This window comes from Falco biarmicus, chromosome 17 (genome assembly GCF_023638135.1).
Source record: "Falco biarmicus isolate bFalBia1 chromosome 17, bFalBia1.pri, whole genome shotgun sequence".
Lineage (NCBI taxonomy): Eukaryota > Metazoa > Chordata > Aves > Falconiformes > Falconidae > Falco > Falco biarmicus.
In genome coordinates, this window is record NC_079304.1 from 1,718,328 (window position 1) to 1,739,389 (window position 21,062).

The 21,062-nt window shown below is 52.6% G+C and overlaps 1 protein-coding gene across 1 annotated transcript in view; it reads right to left on the bottom strand.

Annotated features, from left to right (window-relative positions):
• The window catches only part of CRHR1 (corticotropin releasing hormone receptor 1), a 29,519-nt gene extending 22,689 nt beyond the window's left edge, over positions 1-6,830 (bottom strand). The window contains exon 1 of the mRNA XM_056362634.1: positions 6,457-6,830. Coding sequence (XP_056218609.1) covers positions 6,457-6,501 — 45 coding nt within the window. The 5' untranslated portion in view covers positions 6,502-6,830. The remainder of the gene's footprint in view (positions 1-6,456) is intronic.
• Positions 6,831-21,062: the final 14,232 nt, after the last annotated feature.

Here is a 21,062-nt window from a genome sequence, read left to right on the forward strand (position 1 = left end):
CTGAAACAGCTACAGAAGGAAGAAAGAAAGGGGGAAAAAAAAGGTTCCCCAAACCACAACAAACCCCAACAGCTTTTTTTACCAGGCTCTGAGTCTTGTCTCACTGCAATGTGGCCGATGCTCTTGACAGAGGTTTTTTCCCACTGCCGTCAGACCCAGCTCAAGGGGAGTAAGCTGAGGAAGGTGGCAGCTGCAGGTGGATTTGCACAAGCCAAAAGCATCCTGGTGTGGTACCCTGATGGTTGGGCTCTGGTCTGTTTTGCCCTTTGGGGCTTAGTTTAACCCCTCCCCAGGCTTTGCAGAGAGAATAGGTCAAAGCTCCGTCCTTGAAGAGCTTCTCCTGCCAGAGCATCGCTGCCGTAAGATGCCACATGGCACCCAGCAGGTCCCAGCCTGGCCGGGCTGGAGCCAAGCACACCTCCACAGCCCCAAAACGGCGGTGGGTCGTGTTCAGGCCAGAGAGGGACCGTGTCCCTCTGCCCTCCTGGCCCTGCTTTGACACGGGCTATGGCAAATCATGCTCTGCAGTGAAGAACACCTCCACGACCTCTCTCAGACTGCCAAAATCCTGGAGAGCTTCAGCTGAGTGTTCAGCTGCATGGGAAAGAAAAGCAATCTGCTTTTCTAGAAGTCGCTGCTTTGCATAGAGATCCCGGTCAGCCCAGGGAGTTGCTCCCACGGGGATGATGGTTCTGCTGGGAGCTGCACGGGCCCCAGTGGTCCCCAGAGTGGCAGCAGCTTCTCCTTGGTTAGGAGCCACCAAAGGCTTCACTGCTGTTGCCTCAGCATCAGCCCAGCTGCCTTCCAGGGGCTGCAAACATCTCGGTCTGACCCACGGGGAGGCACGGCAGCAGATGCCGGTGGTGCTGGGTTAACCTGGGACCCCACGGAGCAGCAAGCTCCTTCCTTTTGCCCCCATGTTCCCTGCAGTGGGATCAGCTGCCCCCCCCGCAGTCCTCACTGCATGGCTCAGACACCAAAACCTGACGCTGCTCTAGCATTTACTGCATCCCATGCACAGCAAACGCCAGAGACAGACGGGGTCCCCCCACCCCCCATTGTCAATGCTGTCCCAGAGGGGAAACTGAGGCACCGAGTACCACTGCCTAGGGTCACCCAGGTCGTGCTGCGCCATGTGGGGCAGGTCGCTCCTATCTGGACCCACTAACCATGTCTTGATGCAATGCCACTGGGTTTTTCAGAGCCATTCCCTATGCCGAGGGGCGCAGAGTGGCAGGTCCCCTGGGCCAGGAGATGCAGGACAGGCTGGGACAGCGTCAGCTCTTCAGCACGAGGGGGCTGGGGGTGTCACTGCTGGTATAGCAGTGAGCAGCAAAGTCATACGCACACACACAGTGTCAGTCTCTGTGACCTGCCACTGACCTAGCAGCAAAATTCAATTAGTAACAATTAGGAATTAATGTCCCCCTGCAGTGCTTTCCCTCTCCAAAGCAATCCATGGATATTAATTAATATATTCACATCTGAGTCAAACATCAATCCCCCACACTGTACTACCCAGAGACAGGCTTGTCCCCCCTTGATATCTTATTGCCTCAAACACGATCGGATCTGCGTGGCAGGAAGGGCTGACAGCGCTGAGCAGTGAGATAGATGGCTCGTAGCCTAATTAGCAATCTAAGATGGGGCTTGGGTTTTCCACTGCCGACAGGGCTGTAATTGGAGAGCAGAGCGATTAGCAGGGTGAAGCAGTGTGAGCCAGTGGCTTTGCACAAAGCTGGAGGGGTCAGTAGGACTGATGGGTGGTGATGGCCACTGAGACCTCCCTGGGAGGGGGGTCAGTACCCACCACCCTGGAGTTGTCCTTGCTGTAGGGACCTTGCTTACCCATCAGCTCTGCTCCCCGGCTTGGCTGGGCTTGCGACACTTGGTGTGGGAGAAGAAAGACCTCGTGGGACACATGGGCTGAGCACGGTCTCTGCTCTGGCCCTTTGCTGAGGTTGCCCGGGGCATTAGGCTGGGATCTAGCCTGCTCTTGGCCCCGAGCCTGCAGGAAAAGGTGCCAGACTTTGGGTGTAAAACACAGTGAATGTTCAAAGAGCTGGATGCCAACCTCAGATGGCAGAGCAACATCAGCGGTGCGGGAAGCGAGGGCACGGAGCAGCACGTGTCACCGACACTGCAGCTGTAGGCTGGAGGTGGCCGTGAAAAGCCTGACCAAAAGAGCTGCCCCCTCAAATGTGGCTGGAGGTGGCCGTGGTGCCCCCAGCCCCTGCTGCCCAGCCCTCCCTGTCCCCTGCCTTCACTGCGCTCTGGGGGATCCCTTTGCCCTTGTCTCCTTGGACATCCAGGCACCGTCTCCTGCAGGTGATGAGCTTCTTACCGTGTTCACCTTGAAGTCTCTTACTTAGGTAAGCCCTGTCCCAGCTTGAGCCATGAATGAACCCCCAGGGAGCACCTGGCCCATGAAGGACCCTCCCCTCTGCAGCCCCCTGCCCTAGCCCTGGCACTGACCTGCTTTGCCACCCCTGAGCTCATGGTTCCTCTGAGACCCCTGCTGTGGTAACAAGCGCCCTGTAGCTCCTCCACTTGCTCTCATGCAAAGCCACATCAGAAGCACTGCTAGCATCAAGGCATCAAGGCAAAGCGCAGGCAGCAGAACAAGGCTCAGAGCAAGAGCCACAGGGGGATTTTCTGCGGCTGATGTTACTGGGGTGGGGGGGGTGGGGGGAAACAGGCAGTGATAACGTCTCCATCTGGCATTAAAATCTGTGAATTTATGAATTTAGCCATATTAGAGGGCCAGCCCCCATTGTGTGTAGATAGAGGCTTGGGTATGAGTATTTATTCTGTTTGGAGTCTCCGAGTGTGCTGGATGCAGATCCTAACAAAAGAATATCAATCAGGGCTAAATGAATGCCCTGTAAAACCTGATTTATGGGCAATTAAAGGTTTTCCTGGATTAAGCTCGGATCTCTCTTGCTTGCCATAAAGAATTCTGACTTCATTTATCTATCAAAAGGGGCATGGATTTTGGAGAACAGGTGAAAAAAAGAATAATGGCATTTGGATCTTGGAAGCTAAAGGCACAAACAAGCCGGGGCAGGGGACACGGTGTGAATCGAGGCAGCTCCTATGGCACCCAGATCGGCCAGAGCAAAAACTGCTGCAGAAGAGCTGGAGTGCTGGACACCAGCACGGGGGAGGGCTCTTTTTCTAAGATGCTTGTATTAAACTCTTGCAGATTGCACGTGTGGGACCTGTGTGCGTTCACAGATATTTTCCTTTTGGGGGTGGAGATTTCTTTTCCATGGCTGTCCCCCGGGACCCACGCCTCGGCTGCCCCAAGCCCCCTCCTTCACCCGTCACCTTTTTAGGGTCATACGCTGGGCTGAGCATCTACCGTTTAATTCACCGATGATTTTCTTCCAGTGTATCTGCATTCACACCAAGGGAAAGCTTGGCCACACCAAAGCTGCATCTGCCTTTGCCTTGTCAGGGCAAATACTATGGGATGTCAGGGTGGAAGAGGGACTGTGATCTGCAAAAGACCAACACCCTTTGCCCTCTGCTGTCTGAAAGGAGGCGATTGCTTCTGGGTGGGTGACTGATAAAGAAGGACACTGCAGAGAAGGAGGGTCTCTTCTATTAGCTCAAAATATAGTTAGGGAAAAAAGGAAAAACAACAGATGGGCCTCTGGGTATGTTATACCATCTTCAGAAAGAGCCACCCGCTTATGAGTGACAGCTGTCAAGCGTTGGACAATGGCTCTTGGGTCTGTTTGTTGAGGGAACCCCATGCTAACGATTTGTGCAGTCCAAATACTGTTCTCCAAGACAAAACCACAGGTGCAGCCTCCCCAAATGTTGCAGGCTCAGACCTCAGCTTGAGCTCGTCGCTCACAACAAACTTTGGGGCCAGCCCTGTGCAGGATTTCTGGTAGGCACAGCTACATTTCAGGGCAGGGTTTTGCTGGCTGTGCAGGCTATCCTCATTGTATTTCTATATATTCATCCTATGGTGATAGAGCAGCTGTTCTGAGAACAGGCTGTGCCATTTCCATTCACTTCTCCACTGGAGCTGCAAAACCACAGGGGTGATTTCATACACACTGAATCAACTCTGGCTTTTAAGGAAAGCGAGGACTGGAAGAGATCCCCAGGGTCAGCGTGTCCTGCTACCGCACCTCTTCGTCTGACACAAGGATTTGAGCAGGGAAGGGGTAGGGGGCTGGTTGTGGGGCTTAATTGCTGCTGAGGCTGAGCAAGGGGGAAAGGAAACTATCACACCCCCAGCACCAAAGTCTGTTTTTTCATGAAATGCCTTTGCAAACAGTTTTATCAACCTGAGAAGCGTCATCAGTTCCTGACAAAGCTGCCGCTGAACTGTTTGTTTTTAACCACTTGTTTAGTTTCTTGAAATGTCTTGCAGAGTGCTGGAGAGCATGCTGCAGCAAGTTTGGCTGCCTGTCTCCCCGTCTGTTTTGTCTGACCCCCCAAGGGATGTCTACCCAGCAAGGCAAGGTGGACAAACTGATGCTAAACTGGAGCTGCTGGCCAGATGCATGGGGAACATCTCCGCTGTGCCAGCCCAGGGATCTGCAGGCTGCAAAATTTGCCCAAGCAGGAGAGAGTCACCCCTGCTGAGCTCTCTGTTGGAGCTGTACTGCTGCAGGTCTCTGCACTCGCAGGCTGGATGCTGCTGTGGGTATTGCTGGCTGCAGGGATGCGCTCACTTAAGGCTGGAGTTTCATGGTCCTTCAGCCCATGCTGTCCCCTGGAAAAGGCTGGGATCATGCTGGAAAAGGGTCTGAATTTTGAATGCATGTATTTATAAGAAAAAAGAGCCTGACTGCAAGGGGGGGTTTTGTAGCTGGGGTGTTTCTTTTTGAACCTGTCTGGGAGAGACTTCTCTTTGCTTGGGCTGGGTTTTGTGACCCCTCCTGGTCCCAGCACCAGGGCCGGGGGGGGGGGGGGGGGGGGGTGTTTGCTCTCAAACTCCAGAAGTTTTTTGTGGATTTGGTCCCCCCATCTTCATAAGGGGACCAGCCTTGGGGAACACCTAGGGATGGCTAGGGAAACCCCCGAGGCTGTGGAGGTTTAGCAGAGGATGGGAAGTGTGTCTCAGCACCTCTGGGCTTTTTTTTTTTGGCCACTTTTTGCTCACACAGCAGCTATCAGGAGCTCTTGTGCTCGCTTGGCTCCCCCCATCTCAGACCCTGCCCCTATTGTACCAGGTCTGCAGCTTTGCCAATGGTGTCCCCACATATTGGGCAAGGAGGACCTGGGCTGGGGGGAAGAGGTCCTGCCCTGCATCACCTTCATTTCTTACATCAGAATGAAACAAAATCTGAACCAGGGAACACAACTGCAAAAGAGCTCCTATACAGCAGGGTGGGGGGTGTGCAGGCAGCGGAGAAGGCAGCTGCTCGGAAGGGGAGCTTCTAAAAGCAGCACCAACTTGGCAAGGAGGTCACCCGGTGTATCAGCTCTTCTCATTGCTTAGGTGAGTACTTTCCCATCCCAAAGGTGCAGCTAAGTACTCCTCACTGCTCTCACTGCCGGTGGTGCACAGTGAGAAACCAGCCGGTGGGTACCGAACTGCAGGGGTGCTAACGGGGAGGGCTGACCTGCTGCTTTTTCTGCTGTTTTAACTCTGCAGTCACAACTGGGCCACTGAGACAGCATTTTGCAGAGAGCCAGGCAAATTTTTTCTTGTAACCCTCTTTGACACAGAGATTTAATCAAGAGCCTGATCATTGTGTTCAGCTGCCTGCATAGGTTTGTTCAAAAAATGTTCAGGATTTCAGTGGAAACCTTTTTGCCTCCTCTTTTCCCCAGCATTTGGGATTTAAATATGCTTTGGGCTGGGAACATTTCCTTTCTTGATGAGCCCTCAGGAGGAGGAATATTGCTCCTGACAAAGCATTTGCATTTTGTGCAGAGCTGCAAAATTAGCGGTGGCTACAGTTCCACAGCGAGGAATTTAGAGAGGGAAGTCTTGTGCTTTGTGGGTGGGGGAAAAAGGAGAGATGTCTCTGGAAAATCAGTGCAGGTGGGTACAATTAAGCATTGCATTTGTGTTGTCCCCATCCATCACGCCCCCAGAACGGCTGCCCTCTCCCAGCAGCCTACGGGAAACTGGTGGCAGCTGGTTTCACTGGAAGGTGCGAGGTGGGGAACTGCTGGGAGAGCTGGACTGCACTTGTGAGGACATGCCTGTAAAGTCTCCCTCCCTTTAATGATCCCTTCACCGATTCCAATCCCCTCCCTTCTAGTTTTTGGGCACCATGAGCTCTTGCTAAACCCCCATGGCTCGACTGGAGGAATTCTCCCAAGGGCCCTTTGTGTAGTGGTTTCTCCTTTTACTTTTCCCTTCCTTCAAAGAAATGGAAAAGTCGTTGTAGAGAAGGGGAGCAGTGCAGGATGCAGAGGGGTGATGGGGAGGAAGGCAGAAGGGACATTCTGAGAGAAGAGGACTTAAAAACATCTTACCTGCAGGAGGAGGAGGAGGAGGACAGGACGTAGGCTGGGCACCATCCTTAACTCCCGCTGCACCCAGCTCCCTGGGGCATGGCTGGCAGCAGCCCCCACTGCTGCTGGGCTCCTGCTGTCGGGAGAAAATCCTCCGGGCTTCGCACAAAGGAGCGTGTCCGGGTGCCAGCAGCTGCGTGGTGGCAGGTGGGCACCTCTCGCCCTCCCTTTTGCTCAGCGACCCGCTCCTGCCTTTTATAACCTCCCTCGGAGCCGCTTCTCTGGCTTCCCACCTTCCAGCTCGCCTGGCTATGGGCTACATCCCTCCGCACCAGCCTCCCACTCCCCCTTTCCCTCCCTCCTCCTCTTCCTCCTCCCCTTTTCCTTCCTCCACCTCCCTAGTGCCTTCCAACTCTATTTATCTTTTTTTTTTTTTTTTCTTTCTCCTTCCTCCCTCAGCATCTTTAGCAGCAGAAACTTCCTACCAGCCCAGGGACCTCCAACTGCCCCCACCCACCCCCTCCCCGGACCAGGCTCGCCCCTCTCTACCCTCCACACTCACATTTGCAGCTGCTGCTGCGGGCTCCCCTGGGAAGGCTGGGGGCTTCCCTGCCTGTGTGGGATGGGCTAGGGGCTGCAGTCTGTGGGAGGGGGGTTGTAGTTGGGGATTTGGCTCCAGGGCTCTGGGGGAGGGTCTGGGAGAAGGGGAGGCCTCCCTTCCTGCCATGGTGCCACCTCCCTTGCAGCCCCTTGGCAAACTGGCTGGTGAAGGTGGAGGGAGGTGAGAGCCCCCTTCCCATAGGGATGGGGTGGAAGGGGCTTCAGACCTTCCTTGGGAGGGAGATGGGGATGGGGTGGAAGGGGCTTCAGACCTTCCTTGGGAGGAAAATGCTCCTTAGACAAGGCAGGGAGTTGGGGCAGGCGGATGTAAGGTCCTTCCACGCAGTGGGGCTGTGCTGGGGGGACTTGATCATAACGGGGGGAAACTGAGTCACGGAGGAGGTGTGGGTGCTGCTGGGAGGGTGGTTTTTCCTGTGGGATGGGTGGTGGAAGGGGCAGAGGTGATGGGGGAGGAGTGGGGGGGTTGAACTGACAGAGGAGGGGAGCACTCTTTTGGGGGACATGTCCTGGGGAGGGGGTGGGAACATCAGTGGGAGGTGCAGGGGCACCTGGATGATGCTCCTGGGGTCTTGACTAATCACACCCCCCCACCCCCTGCTCAGCCTAACCCTCAAACTTTAAAGGCTGTTCCTCTCTGTCTCACCTCCTGCTGTCCCCTGGCAGGCTCCACGTGGAGTGGGACCCCCACGTCCCCTCTCTTGGGGATGCCATGGCCAGGCTTGGGTCCATCCCTGAGCTGGGTGAATTTCTGCCTGGGTGACACCTGCTCCCCTGTGTCAGAGCAGTTTCAGGGTATCCCTTCTGCACCCACCTGGGGCTTGGGGGGGGTCGTCCCAGCTGTGGCTGCTGTGCTCACCCTAGGGAGCGAGCCAGGCTCCACCTGCCCTTGGTGACCTGGCAGCAGAAAGCCGGGCAGTGAGTTGTGGTTTCTGCTTTCCTCGAGGGCACAAGGAGAGCCGAGGCGTGCTGCTGGGAAGGGAACGAAGGAAGACATTGCCATTGGGGTCACCATCCTGGGGGGACCAAAGATGTTTCTCCTACCTAATGCTGGTGCATCCACCAACAGCCTCTCACAGGGCGCTGGACCACGCTCCCCTCTTCGTCCCAAGCACAGCCTCTGCCTCTGGGAACGGCTGCGGGCCACGGCGTATCTCGCAGACAGATCAATAGGAGGGCAGTGCCCCTTGATGGATTCACGGCTGAAGCCTCCATCCATCTTCACGGAGCTGCTTTCTGTCTCTGAAGCACAGGAGAGGGCAGGAGGGGATCAAGGTCCTTCCAGCATCTGCTGGACCAAGGCGCAAGTGGCCAGCCAGGGCTGCATCCCAGCATGTGGGTGCAACCTACGACCCATCCCAGGCCCCAAAGGGTAAATACTCCTGGCCCAGTAATTCAAAAGAATAAACAACACCAACATAAATCTTCTGGCATTAGATGGATTTAATCAACGGTGTCACTGCTTTTGCAAAGGAGTTTGGAAACGTGTAAAGCTCTGATAAATTCAGGAAATTCTTTATTAGATCTCCTAACATCCCTACCCCTGACAAATGACAGGATGAGATCTGTTCCAGAGCCACCCCTGTGATACCTTCCGCTTCAATAAGCCCAAGTGAAAAATGCAAAATTTTCTAAAAAAGGCTTGAGAAGGCTCCTGCACTCCGGAGCAGCCGGGATTCAGCCTGCTCACCAAGTGCTTTGCAGCTCTAAACCACAGCTCCACGCTCGGGTCTTGGGGGGCACCCCAGGCCACGGGAGGCTCCTTGCAGTGGCGAGCCCTGGAGACCCCATTTCCATGCCAAGACCCTGGGGATTGTCTTTAGCCATCTCAGCCTGCCTGTGGCCACCAACTGGGACATGGGCAATGGCCACACTCTGCTTTGCTGCCCAAAGGGCAAGGTGATGGGGGGAGAGCAAAAGTAAACATCAACTATTTTTAGTCAAGGAATTGGTTGCCAGGGACATGAAGATAATTCCTTCCCCATATATCAGGGAAACGGCTGCAGTGCTGTTTGAAAGGCCTAATTGAGGGGATTTATAGTAAAATGCAACTTGTCAGATGTAGCAAAGGAAAAATAAAACAGTCCCTGAGACGAGGAAATCAGTCCATTCGTCATGGCTAATCTCAAACTCTTCGGTGCGGCACAGAGACAAATGTGGGAGATGGGTATTAGGGATGGGGAGAATGAAGAGAAATATCGGATCTCCAGGAAGGAGGGAGAGGAGCAGTTTAGCCTGACTTCATCTGCCTTCATATATTATGATTATTTATGTAACTGCATATGGTTTGATACTCCAGTTTCTGAGCAGCTCCACGGCGGCTGCTCCATGGGGTGTGACTTACACCACCACGGTGCTCCTACATTGTCCCCTGCAGCCATCCCCTCCCCTTGTCTGGGAAAACCACGCAGCTCCATGTGTCCATCTTGCACAATGGGGATGAGCTGGGGCCAGTCCCTGCACCCAGGGGAATGTGGCACGTGTCCCTGCCTCTCGCATGTGGCACTGGCAGCAGTGTGGGCCACGGGGCTTTGCTTCCATGTGGGACATCTGCAGGAAAAAAATAATCATCGGTGTCGACATACAGATTTAGTTGATGGAAGAGTGGAGTTTGGCTTCTCGGCTGAAAACACAGCTGAGGTCAGCGATGTGCCTCAGTTTCCCTACCAGTGTTTTGGGACTGTTCCTTTCTTGCATAAACCCAGTGAAGCTGAGGATGCTTTTCAGTGCGGTGCTCAGTGGAGGAAGGTCTGTCAGCACGTGGAGCTGTGTAAGCAACTGCAGCCTGAGAAAATAAAACACAACTTACCCAGTTTCTCCCAGGGAACTTGCTTTTTGCCTTGGTTTTAAAGTCCAGTTTCAGACTTTCTGTCCTGTGGCTGACCCCTTTTCCCTCCTGCTAGACCTGCAGCAAGGGGCAGAACATGCTCTCAAATTGTGCCTGACTAAAGAAAGTGGTTGCTGGGACCAGGTTTCCTTCATTCCAGGTCACCACATCACATAACCGTGCCCCTGATCCGGGTAGCCCTGTGGTATTTGGCTGCTCTGTGCAGCCTGTCGTGGCCCTGCAAGCCTTGCAGCTGCTCTGAAAGGGAGAGCAGGAAAGCTTCAACCACAGACCCGCTGAAGACGTTGCAAGGAGGGAAGCCAGAGGCTGGTTACTCAATCTCCAACGTCCTTTAACGGATATTACCTTAGAGCTGCAGAAATGTTTCTTGGTCTCGAAGACCTTGCGAAAGGCTTAGGTGGCCTCTGGACACTTTCGACCCTTGTTCATCCCATCAAATTCTGCTGAAGGTGCAGAAGTTGTCCAGGCAATCATGAAGGGAGAGAAAGCAGCATCCTCCTGGGAGAAGGAAAACCCGTTTAGCACAGGCATTGGGCTGGGTTTTGCTCTGACTCATTGCTCCATGCAGCAAATGGCTGGTTCCTTCAGTACATAGATAATTTCCTCCTGCTCTGTCTTCTCCCCTCCCCCAGATTGTGTGCATCAGTAGGGGATACCATGCTAACAAAAACACCGAAACTGCAAATTTAAACAAGCAAACTCAAGGAAGCTGGGAAACCCACAAAGATCTGAGATCTAACTGAACGTCTCGTTTGATTTCCTAGTTTCTTAAAATAGCTTGTCATATTTTTCAAATTTCTTTCAGGAGGAAGTGTCACTTTTGAATAGAACAGAAACACAAAAGCTTTTGTTTTACAGCTAATTAAACCTCAAGGCAGAATGCTAAACTAATCATAATAATAGTCATAATTATTATTTTGCTCAATCAAATGCTTTAGCTAAGTCAACCGAAATTTGCCAATCAGTAGATTGGCATTTCCTATCAAACAAAATACTGCAGTTTATGGCTGGGAAAAACTCCACAGTTTTACTATGGAGACTGATTCCATTTCCATCAATCCACCAGCTGAAAGTGCTGCACTTTAGTGCACTGTGTAACGGAGAAATGCATGACCCTGTCAGCATCAAGCCATCCTGTTTGTGGCTCGGTCTGCATTAGCAGCATGGGGACCCATTCTCCCCTGCAAGGTGCTGTTGCCTTGTACATGATGCGGTTGCATAGGTGTCCTGAGTTACATGGGTGTTCATGATGCCGTTGCATGGGTGTCCATGAGCTCCATGGGTGTCCGTGATGCTGTTACATGGACAGTGGCCAGTGCAGCTCTGCTGACTCAGGGACATGCCTGTGCCTCTGGGGACCCATCAGTGGCATGGTCACATCCACGTATTGTGACTGATACACCTTCTTTTGGGTGTGATCACACAGCATCACTGGCATGGAGATGTCATGGGTGATGGAAATGTCCTGCAGAGATCACAGCAAGGACTGTAACTTCTTCAGAAACTGCTTGTGGCAAAAATCCCTCCCCACTCATCAGGTCTGTAAATGCCAGTCAAGGCAGGAGAGATTCTGGAAGTCTTTCAAATCCAGTTATTTATTCCCCATACATTTGATGAAATATTAATCTTCTCATCTCCAAAGGCAATCAAATAAAACCCAGAAAGAATGATGCACAGCACCTCGATGCAGAGAGCAAAAAGGAGCAAAATAAAAATAAAATAAGAATCCAAACACAATGTACAATTCTCTAAAAGGCATCTCTGTGGTGGCACGAAGGGCAGAGAAGAAGTGACCTGGTGCCTTTGGGGCGGGTGGGCTTGGGAGGCTGAGCAAGACCGGGAAGGATCGGAAAAGGACTCGGATCAGGCAGTTGCTTGGGCAGGTCTTAAGCTTTCCTGTAAGGACTGTCGGGATTTCTTTGAAGGTTTCCCCTTTCTCTTTATGCCTTAATTAAAGCGTGGGTTGGTGCCAAGACACCAGCCAGCTTGGGCCATTGCGCTGGGAGCTGGGAGGAAGCCAGATGGTGGATGTGTTGGAGGTGGTGCCGGCTGTTCCTCGTAGCAACTGCGCCGTTTGGCACGACGGGGACCGGCAGCCTCGCGGGAAGGAGCTGTGACATGGGGATCTCTCCCTACAAAGCTCAAGGCTGATACAAGGCCCTGTCTCCATCTGCTTTCAAGGTAATGCAACCTGAAAATGGGCTCGGCAATTGTTTGAGGTGGTTTGCATGACTGTGTCCTCTACAGTCATGCTCCTCCATCATTCCAAGCCCAAGAGCATGGCTTTCAGAAAACATTCATGGCTACTGTGAATGGTGTGGGTACAAAATGGTTTGCACATGCAGCCAGAAAAAAGTCTGATAAAGTGTTGTCCAGTTTGGGGGTGCTGGGACATCTTTCCTTTACAATAATCACACAGACAACCTCCTGATATTTGATGAATCTGAAAACTTTCCATCTTCTCTGTTTCTCCAGCTGTGGCCTCTGTACAAACGAGGTGGTTATTGTGGCGAGTGATGGGAAAGCTAGCTTGCCTCCTAGTTGCGGTGATAAAATAATTTGGCTACAGAGGTAGAAAGCTTCTTTCCATCAGATGTGTTTCTCCAGCCACATTAACTACGATCCTGCAGGTCCTCACTGCTTCAGCTGGGAAAAAGGCCAGTCATGTACTTGGTATGTCATTTACTTGGTACGTCTTTTGATTTGCTCGCTCATTCTATAACATCCCTCTGTCCATTAGAGGCACAGAGATTATTAATATACCTATAATGCTTCATTCCATAGAGTTTAATGTCCTTGGCCCTTTGCTAACTGTATTTCTCATGCATGTTTTACTCCATCATTGCTCACCCAGGACTTTTTCCTTCATTAGGGATAATTAACTGCTGAGTAAGGGTCAACCAAAGGACTGCAGTTTGTTACAGGGGGAAAGAGGAAATTGCAAAGCTGGTCTGCAGAAAGGGATCCAGCTTAGACAGGGATGTATTTCTCCCTTCGGTGTATGTTCTTGAACGCCTCAGTGGTGGGCATCGTGTGGGAAAGGGAAGTAGTGTGTGGCAGCCCGTGCCTCCCTCCACGCACATGGAGCATTGCTGTGGCAACTGCAGTAATGCTTCTGCAGAGCAGTTAATAACAGGGCAGAGCTGCCTTTGGAGCAGTGCACTTCCCTTTCCTGGAAGAAGAAAGAAAAATGAGAAGACAAGAGAAAGAGGAGAAGAGGCAACACCCCCCCCCCCCCCCCGAAACCCGCTCTGCTTTGCCTCCTTTCCCACCTCTGCAACGGAGCCAAGTGTGAAGCCAGAGGCATCTTTCACCTCCAGGCTTCTGCATGGGGAGTTTTTCACCTCAGGCTACCAGGGAATGTCCCCTGGCAGGAATGATGCTCGCTAGTGAAAATGCAGCCTGGGTCAGGCTCCATCTGTGCAGAAAAGCCTGATGTCCCTGTTCCCCACCATCAGCCCCAGCCTGTGTGGGGTCACCAGCCTGTGCCGTGGTTGTGGTGTGCGCCGGGGAAGGGCAGCCCCCCCTCGCCATATCCCAGCTGCTGAATCCCATGGCAGGACATCCCACCCCCCCGAACCCCTCAGCGCTGCAATTCAGTGGGACTGAATCCAGCAGCAGAGCCCTCACGGAGGCACTGACAGATGCCGGCTACAGCTAATTCCTCTCTCCCCATCCATCACCCGTGCCTCTCCTGCCTGCTGCACAGACACCAGCCTCCAGGGTGCTGGGACCCTGGAGCAGGGCCGGGATGTATAGCTAGCAGCCTCAGCATCTAATTCAATTCTACAATCCATCTTGCTGCTTGTCTTTTGCCGTTATCCAGAGAAGCAGCTCAGAAACCAGCCACACAGGTACCCATAGGTTTACACCTTCAGCACGGGAAGGAGATGGGCAGCAGCTGGGGCTGCCCCTGTCATTGCACTAGCAGGGCTCTCACCTGAGAGCAGATAAACCCCACACTCCGCTTTGCCAGGCACGGTTTGTCATCTCAGCTCCTGAGCTGCACAGAAAGGCAATCACATCCCCCCCGCAGCAGGGATGGGGTCTCATGGGTCTTTTTCTACTTGGGCTTTTGTTGCTACACAGGGTGACTCAACACAGCTAAAGCCTCCACATTCCCATAAACTCAAGCATAAGCATCACATTAACTAATTTTGCAAGGTTTGGCTCCAGCTTGGCACTTCAGTTGCACTGTCCTGCTCACAGCTACCTCCAGCTGGATGGAAGCAAGATGCACAGCGCAAAACTTGCCCCGTTTCAGGCTGAGTGAGCCGCTGCCTTCGAAGGCACTCTGCGCTTTGAAAGCTTGGCTGCTGCTAAGTCATCGCCGCGTCTGTGACTCTCCCACGGGGAGGAACTGGCTCTGTTTTCTAGGCAGAGAGGGGTTTGTGCTGCTCAGGTTTAGTGCAAGTCCTGAAATATTGGTCTGTGTCCATACTCCAGCTCTAGAACCTGCAGCAACAGTCACCTTCCATACAAACAGGAAAATTAGGAAATGAAGGCTAGAAAATGTGACCCAAAGGCATCCAACCTAGAAGGATAAAAACCCCAAAGTGGTTCATTTTGGGTTTTTTGGTTTTTTTAAGTCACCTGGATATTTAGGCTTTTTAATCGCTGGAGCCTTCCAGTCAGTGGGGGTGACTCAGCATCGGGCTGAGGTTCCCCTGAAGGTGAAAGTGCCAAAACAGATGGGGTGAGGCACAGGAATGCCCTTCGAGAAGTTCTGGTCCAGGAGATATTTCCCCTGGGCACTTCCAAGGGCAGATCACAGGAGTTACGGCTGCTTTGCGGGAAGCTGTCACTTCTGCTCCCCTCAAAACCTTGTGAATATTTCCCTTTGGAAAGCCACGGGGAGGAGACTGGGCTCTTACAGAGTGCCTGGAGCATCCTAGAGGCTTGGCAGCCGATAAATGGCCTTTAACCTAAAATTAGCTGTGGAGCAGCAGGCGGGGGGAAGCAGGTCAGACCGTGAGTGCAGCAGCTGTTAGGGCTGCTCAGCTGCATCTCCAGTAACATCATTTGTGGCTCTCCTCCAGTCTTGGGATTTCTAGTGCTGGTTAATCTTTTTGACAGCTAATCCCAGCCCAGAAGCACACCAGCTCTCTTAGCATAACCAGCCCTGTCTCCTTAAGCTTGGCTCGTGCGGGTTCAGTAATCTAGGAAGTGGTGGGTTTGCTAAAAGGTCTCTTTTTCTCCCCACGTACGAGCAGCTGAGGTCAGGGTGTACTGCATAGATCCACTTTGCTCCTATGGACCAAGCCGCGCTTGCAGGGACCAGTGTGAAAGCCTCTCTGGGCTGCTGGGGTTTTAGATGAGCACACTGAGCTGCTGGGCATCTACATCCTCTCTGCAGGAGGATGGGAGCCTGGTCCAGCCTCAGAGGGATGCTCTAAGGTCTTGGTGTCCTTAGATGCCTAGTAACAAGGATCCAAGAAATGCCTTAGCAAGGTAAAAAAATTTGAAAGAGGAGGGATGTGTCCTTGTCCTTGGCCGAGATATGTCTGAATGGCTCCCACCATGGCTCACTCCCCAGCTCCTGAGCAGTGGTGCCACGTGCAAGGAGGTCAGAACTAAATGAATCACCAATACGTCACTGCCTTCGGGCAGAGATCGGACATTTATTATCCCGCGTGGTACACCTATACGGAACACGTGTCCTGCACTCTCAGCAGACAAAGCAGCATGGACAGGGAGAGCAGCAGTGATTTATGTCATGCTGCCAACATGCTGAGCCAGCGCTGGAGCCTGCTGCACCCCGTCCCTCCCCAGGGCGGTGAACTGCCTCCCAAGCAAAATCACACGTGTGCTCTGCAGGCAGCACATTCGAGACAACTCCTGCTCTCCAGGGAAGCGATGTGGGTCAGGAAGCTGCTTCTCTGAGGCACCTCCATCTCTTTGACCTCCTCCAGTGGAGGAGAGGACAAATTCCAGGATTATTTCTACAGTCCTGTGATCTGTTATTGGTGTGTTTAATCCATCAGACGCTTGCTTACGGGGGTCTACACCTGCCTGGCATTTCCTCAGCTCCTGCCTTCAGGAGCTGGGGTTTCCCAACCGTTCCACTTTCCCCTTTCCAGTTTGGGCAGAGCAACCAGGGGCAGCTGCCAGCAGCCTGGCTGGGAGCATGCGGGGGTCCCCGGGATGCTGACTGGTGGGGACTGGCTCTAAGGAGGCACGTAGGGAGCGTGGGGAGATGGAGGAGGAGGAGGAGGGCTGACGAAACAGCAGAGGAAGGAGGGAAGCAGTGACAGCAGCAGACTGAGAAGGCTGGGAGAGCAGACCGCAGGCAGATGGGAACCTTTTGAAAATGGGGCTAAACCAATCTGGAGTCCCAAAGGCCAACCTCTCCGTCATGAGAGGGACCCGGACTGGCATCACTTGGTGCAACTTCTTCTGCCTGCATCTGCTGGAAAGCAGCAGCCGTTTGGGAAATTGGGCCCTTTTCCAGTGTTTTTCAGTCCTGTGAACGATCTGCTTGGGCAGAAGAGGGGCTCCTTTGGTGCTTTCATTTCCCATATTGCAAACTAAGCTTAAAGCCCAGCTTGGAAGGATGTTGTAGAGGCAGAGGACATTGTATCAATGCTTTTAACCCCAGCCAGCAACTCATCCCCGCACAGCCAGGGGGGAAAATTGGAAGAGAAAAAGGGAGAAAACTCATGGAACAGTTTAATAGGTAAAGCAAAAGCCACATGCAAAGGAAAACAAGGAATTCATTCACTGCTTCCCATGGGCAGGAGGTGCTCAGCCGTCCCCAGGAGAGCAGCGCTCCATCACGCATAACGGGGGCTTGGGAAGATGAACGCCACCACTCCAAATGCCCCCCCCTTCCTTCTTCTTCCCCCAACTTTATATATGGAGCCTGACATTGTATGATATGGAAAATCCCTTGGGTCCACGGGGCCAACTGTCCCGGCTGTGCCCCCCTAGCTCCCTGTGTCCCCAGCCTGCTCGCTGTGGGGCGAGGAGCAGAACAGCCCTTGGCTCGCTGTAAGCAGGGCTCAGCAATAACGAAAACATCTCTGTATTATCAATACTGCTTCCAGGACACCCCCAAAACACAGCCCATAGTAGCTACCATGAAGAGAATTAACTCTACCCCAGCCAACGCCAGCACAGGGCTCCAAGCCCTGGACGTAGAGTTGGGCTGAGCTTAAGAATATGGTTAAACCCGAGGAAATGCTGGTGGTGCCTGGCCGAGGGCTTTGGGGGGGGCACCATACTGCTGTGGGATGTGGGGAGGTGTCCCAGGGATGCCACCCTGGCCAGGACAGCATGGGGACAGGCACCACACGGTCTGTAGATGCCACCTAGGGAGGACACACGCCGGACCTCACTCCAATGTCTTCTTGTTTGCAAAATAAATCCCAGAATGACCAAAACAGGGGGCTCAGAAACAGCCACCAGTTTTTACATGGGTGCTCAGCTGACCAACAAAAGCTCACTGCTGGTCCCTGAGTCTTTTGATGAATTTTCTGTATTTCAGGCTACACCTGCTGCTGAGCAGGTTCCAGCTGGGCTTGGGTTTTACTGTGGCTGGCAGGAATGGCACAAGCAGTGACGGGGATGTCCTGCCACACTCAGGGGATGAAGGAGGACAGAGAGACAGATGGGTAAATGGCCTTTTGGCTGCTGAGATACAGCTCTGGTCTCTGCACACATAATTATTAGCAAGGGAAGAAGGAAAACATGCAGGAGTAGAACTAATATGCACAGCCATTAGGTTTATGCTGCAGTGAAATAGCATCATTGATACGATCCTGTCTAACCTGAGGCACTGCAGGACCTTTGTCATCTTATGCAATCCCAAGGGGTTGCAGAGGCAAATTGCTTCTTGGTGACAGACACCAGAGAGTGGAGGTTTGTTCTCAGAGCAGAGGTCCACCACTGTAAACCAAAAAGCTCTGGTTCAACCTCTGCCAGGGCCCTTGGCTGCCCAGAAAATGTTAATGTTGTCAAACCCTATCTGGGTTCTAAGCATTACCTGGACCTGCGATATCTTGATGAGCTGTGATTTTTCTTCTAATCTTCAATATGTTGGGGTTTTTTCCCTGTTCTCACTCTGTTACCATCATTTAGCATGCTCAGCTGGCCAGGGACCAGAAGCGCTTGGCTTACCTTGGTGGGAAGAAGGAACCCGTGCATCTTGTTTGAGATCAGCCTTTCTTCCCTGTGATCCCATCAAATCCTGAGGTTGCTCTGGTCCCTTCAAGCTGCTTTTATTTCATGTGCATCTCTGTAAGAGCTTGTCTGTGCCTTAGATTTTATTCTAACATGAGCCTTATAGGGATGCAGGTCCCATCAGGGGTCAGGAAGGAAAACCTACTGATGCAGACCAGGGTTTGGGATGCTGGGATTATGGAAATGGCTTTATTTATGGAAATTTCCATCCCTAAATCCAGTGTCTTGGAGCTGAAATCATCCTGCTTCCTAATAGCAGGATGAGCCCAGAGCCCAGATCTCCATGCTGTGCCCAGTGTCTTCTCTACTGTGCTTATGCTGCTGTGACGAAGGTGCATGGGGAGCCTGAGCCACGAAAGTAAGCGTCGTGAAATGAGTTTGTGTGATTAACCTCGTTATTCCAGCCAAAGGACCCGGATCAGCCCCCGGTCAGCTTAATGGCTGTTCTGCGGGTATTACCCAGCTGTTACATCTTCCATGTAATCCCCGCACTGGAAGGATGAGACAGACTGACGTGTGGATGTTTGCCTGCCATTTAACCAGCCCTGTAATGGTGACTGGGATTATTTAACACAAATTTCACCTTTGTCCTATCAGTTAATTTTAGTTTAACTTTTGTATTGCTTGGCAGGGGAAGGTCGTCATCTGTCACCATGGTGGTCTCCACACCGGGGCGCCGGTCACCTTAAGGTCCCTTCTTCCCACCCCTAACATGACATCTGCGTTAGGTCAGATGAATCAAGCCCTCAGCAAGGTAAAGCTAGAAGAGGGAAGAAACCCATCAGATACAGAGGAAAAAATCAGCTCAAGGAATGCGTCCAAAGCATTGAGTGAAGGACGGCCACGCTCTGTGCCAACTCTGCAAAGCAAGTCAGAGATACTTGCTGAGCTTTGTATAACACATACAAAAATTTCCTAAAATCTTCCTGGAAAATATGATGTAGTTGAGCTGATGGAAGGGAATTATCCAGAGATACCCTGCTAATATGTTGTGACAAGCTCCCTGCTGCAATGCATTAGGTCTCCACTTAAATGCAGCAGCACAGAGAGCGTGTGAATGAGCAAGAGGCAGAGAGGTTCCCTGTGCTCAGCTGTGACACCCAGACACCTCGGAGAGGGGAAAAAAGACAAGCAGAGTCACTGGCACTGACCCATGGCAGGAGATAGCCTGGCTGTGTCAGTAAATGCTTTAGATCATCATTTGCGGTGACACTGGGGGTGCAGGGGGTGGGTTTCCAGCTTTGCTGCTTCATGAGTGGTGGAGGTGAAGGAAACCAGCCAGGCAGGATCAGACCCTGGCCTAGGGGATGCTGGTGAGCTGCAGCACATCACTGGGCTCTTCGGTATATATTCGCCAATAAATGTTAGTCAGATCCTACCAGCAAAAGAGCTGGTCCTAAAAAAGTAATTAGATGTCTCTCTCTCTCTCTCTGCCTGTATGTATCTCAATAGGTATGAACTTATTTCCCCAGCTCCGCTATTTCAATAATAGCTTTTCCCTGGGGGTGTAAGAGTTGGTACCAGCAGGAGAAAAAGCCGCATTGCACAGCGTGATACCTGAACTGGAAAAAACCCCAGATTTCATTCCACTGTGATTTGCCGAGGTTTGCTATGTGCACTTCTGAGGGTTTGAAGGACCATGGTGTGTTCACAAGGAATATGCTTTGCAATAAGGATGGCATTGAGGCCACCAGACCAAGGAGGGGACATCCCTTTTCCACCTGGACTGGCTGGATTCAGGTGAAATAAAGACATGTTGGGGGGGCGACTCAAGGAGCCCGAGGAAGGGCTGAATCCGGCTGTGCTCATGAGAGATTACCTGCACGGCAGAGTCCAACCCACCTCTTGAAAGCAGAGGTGGGCAAGGCTGAGTATGTCCCCTTCTGTGCCCGCAGCAGTGTGGCTGGTGGCGTGGTTGAGGATGGGACCAGTGGCAATGCTGCATCTAAAGCCCCAGTTGGCATTTCCAGGGGCTGGACCCCACTTTTCCTTTGCATGCAGCGGGTGCTGCATGCTCTGTCTGCAAACCAGCACACATCACTGGGTGCCAAGCCTTCCCCCGATGGTGATGGGACAGCTCGCGGGGCTGTCCCCCAGGAGGGGTGGGATGGAGGCACCTCTCCAGGCAGCCGCCTTGCAACCAGCGCAGAGCTGCTCGCCTCAGCCAGGCTGACAGCACAGCAGCCCTGCAGAGGGAATTGCCAGAGGCAAAGAGCACATCTAAAGGATCAGATGGAACCCCCCGAGCGGTGCCAGAGGGGCAGGCAGAGCGCCCGGGTCCAGCGCCAGTGCCTGGGGGAGGCAGATGGGCAGAGTCCTGCGTGGGACCGGTTGTGATAACTGCTCTGCTCCGCAGGGAGCTGCCTGCGGGGACCTTTGCTGGATTAAAGAGCCGAGTATTTCTGCGGCTAATTGACCTGACAACGGTGCCGGAGGACATGAGCCAGTCCCAGGAGTAGGCTGAGCAAGTGCCACCACTTTTACCCCGGCTGCTGAGGCTGCCTCAGACTTCACTGTGGGCAGCGGTTCCAGCCAAGCAATTTTGGATGTCCATGCTTGCATGACCAGTCAGTTCCCACCCGCTTTCTTTCCAATGCTCTCCTTTAGCTTCTTGAACAGGCTGTGTGGGTTAGCTGGGTGACAGAGCTAACCAATTTGTTTGAGCATGCTGTCATGGTTTAACTCCAGCCGGCAACTAAGTACCACGTGGCTGCTCGCTCACACCCCCACCCACACCCCCAGTGGGATGGGGAGGAGAATCGGGAAAAGGTAACATTTGTAGATTAGGATAAGAACAATTTAAAAACTGGAATAAAGTAAAAGAGAATAAAAATAATACCACCACCATCATCAATTGTAATGAAAAAGAGAGAGGGATAAGACCTAAGGGAAAAAAACCCGAGTGATGCACAATACAACTGCTCACCACCCACTGACTGATGCCCAGCAGACCCCCAGCAACCCACAGGTCAGGATTTAT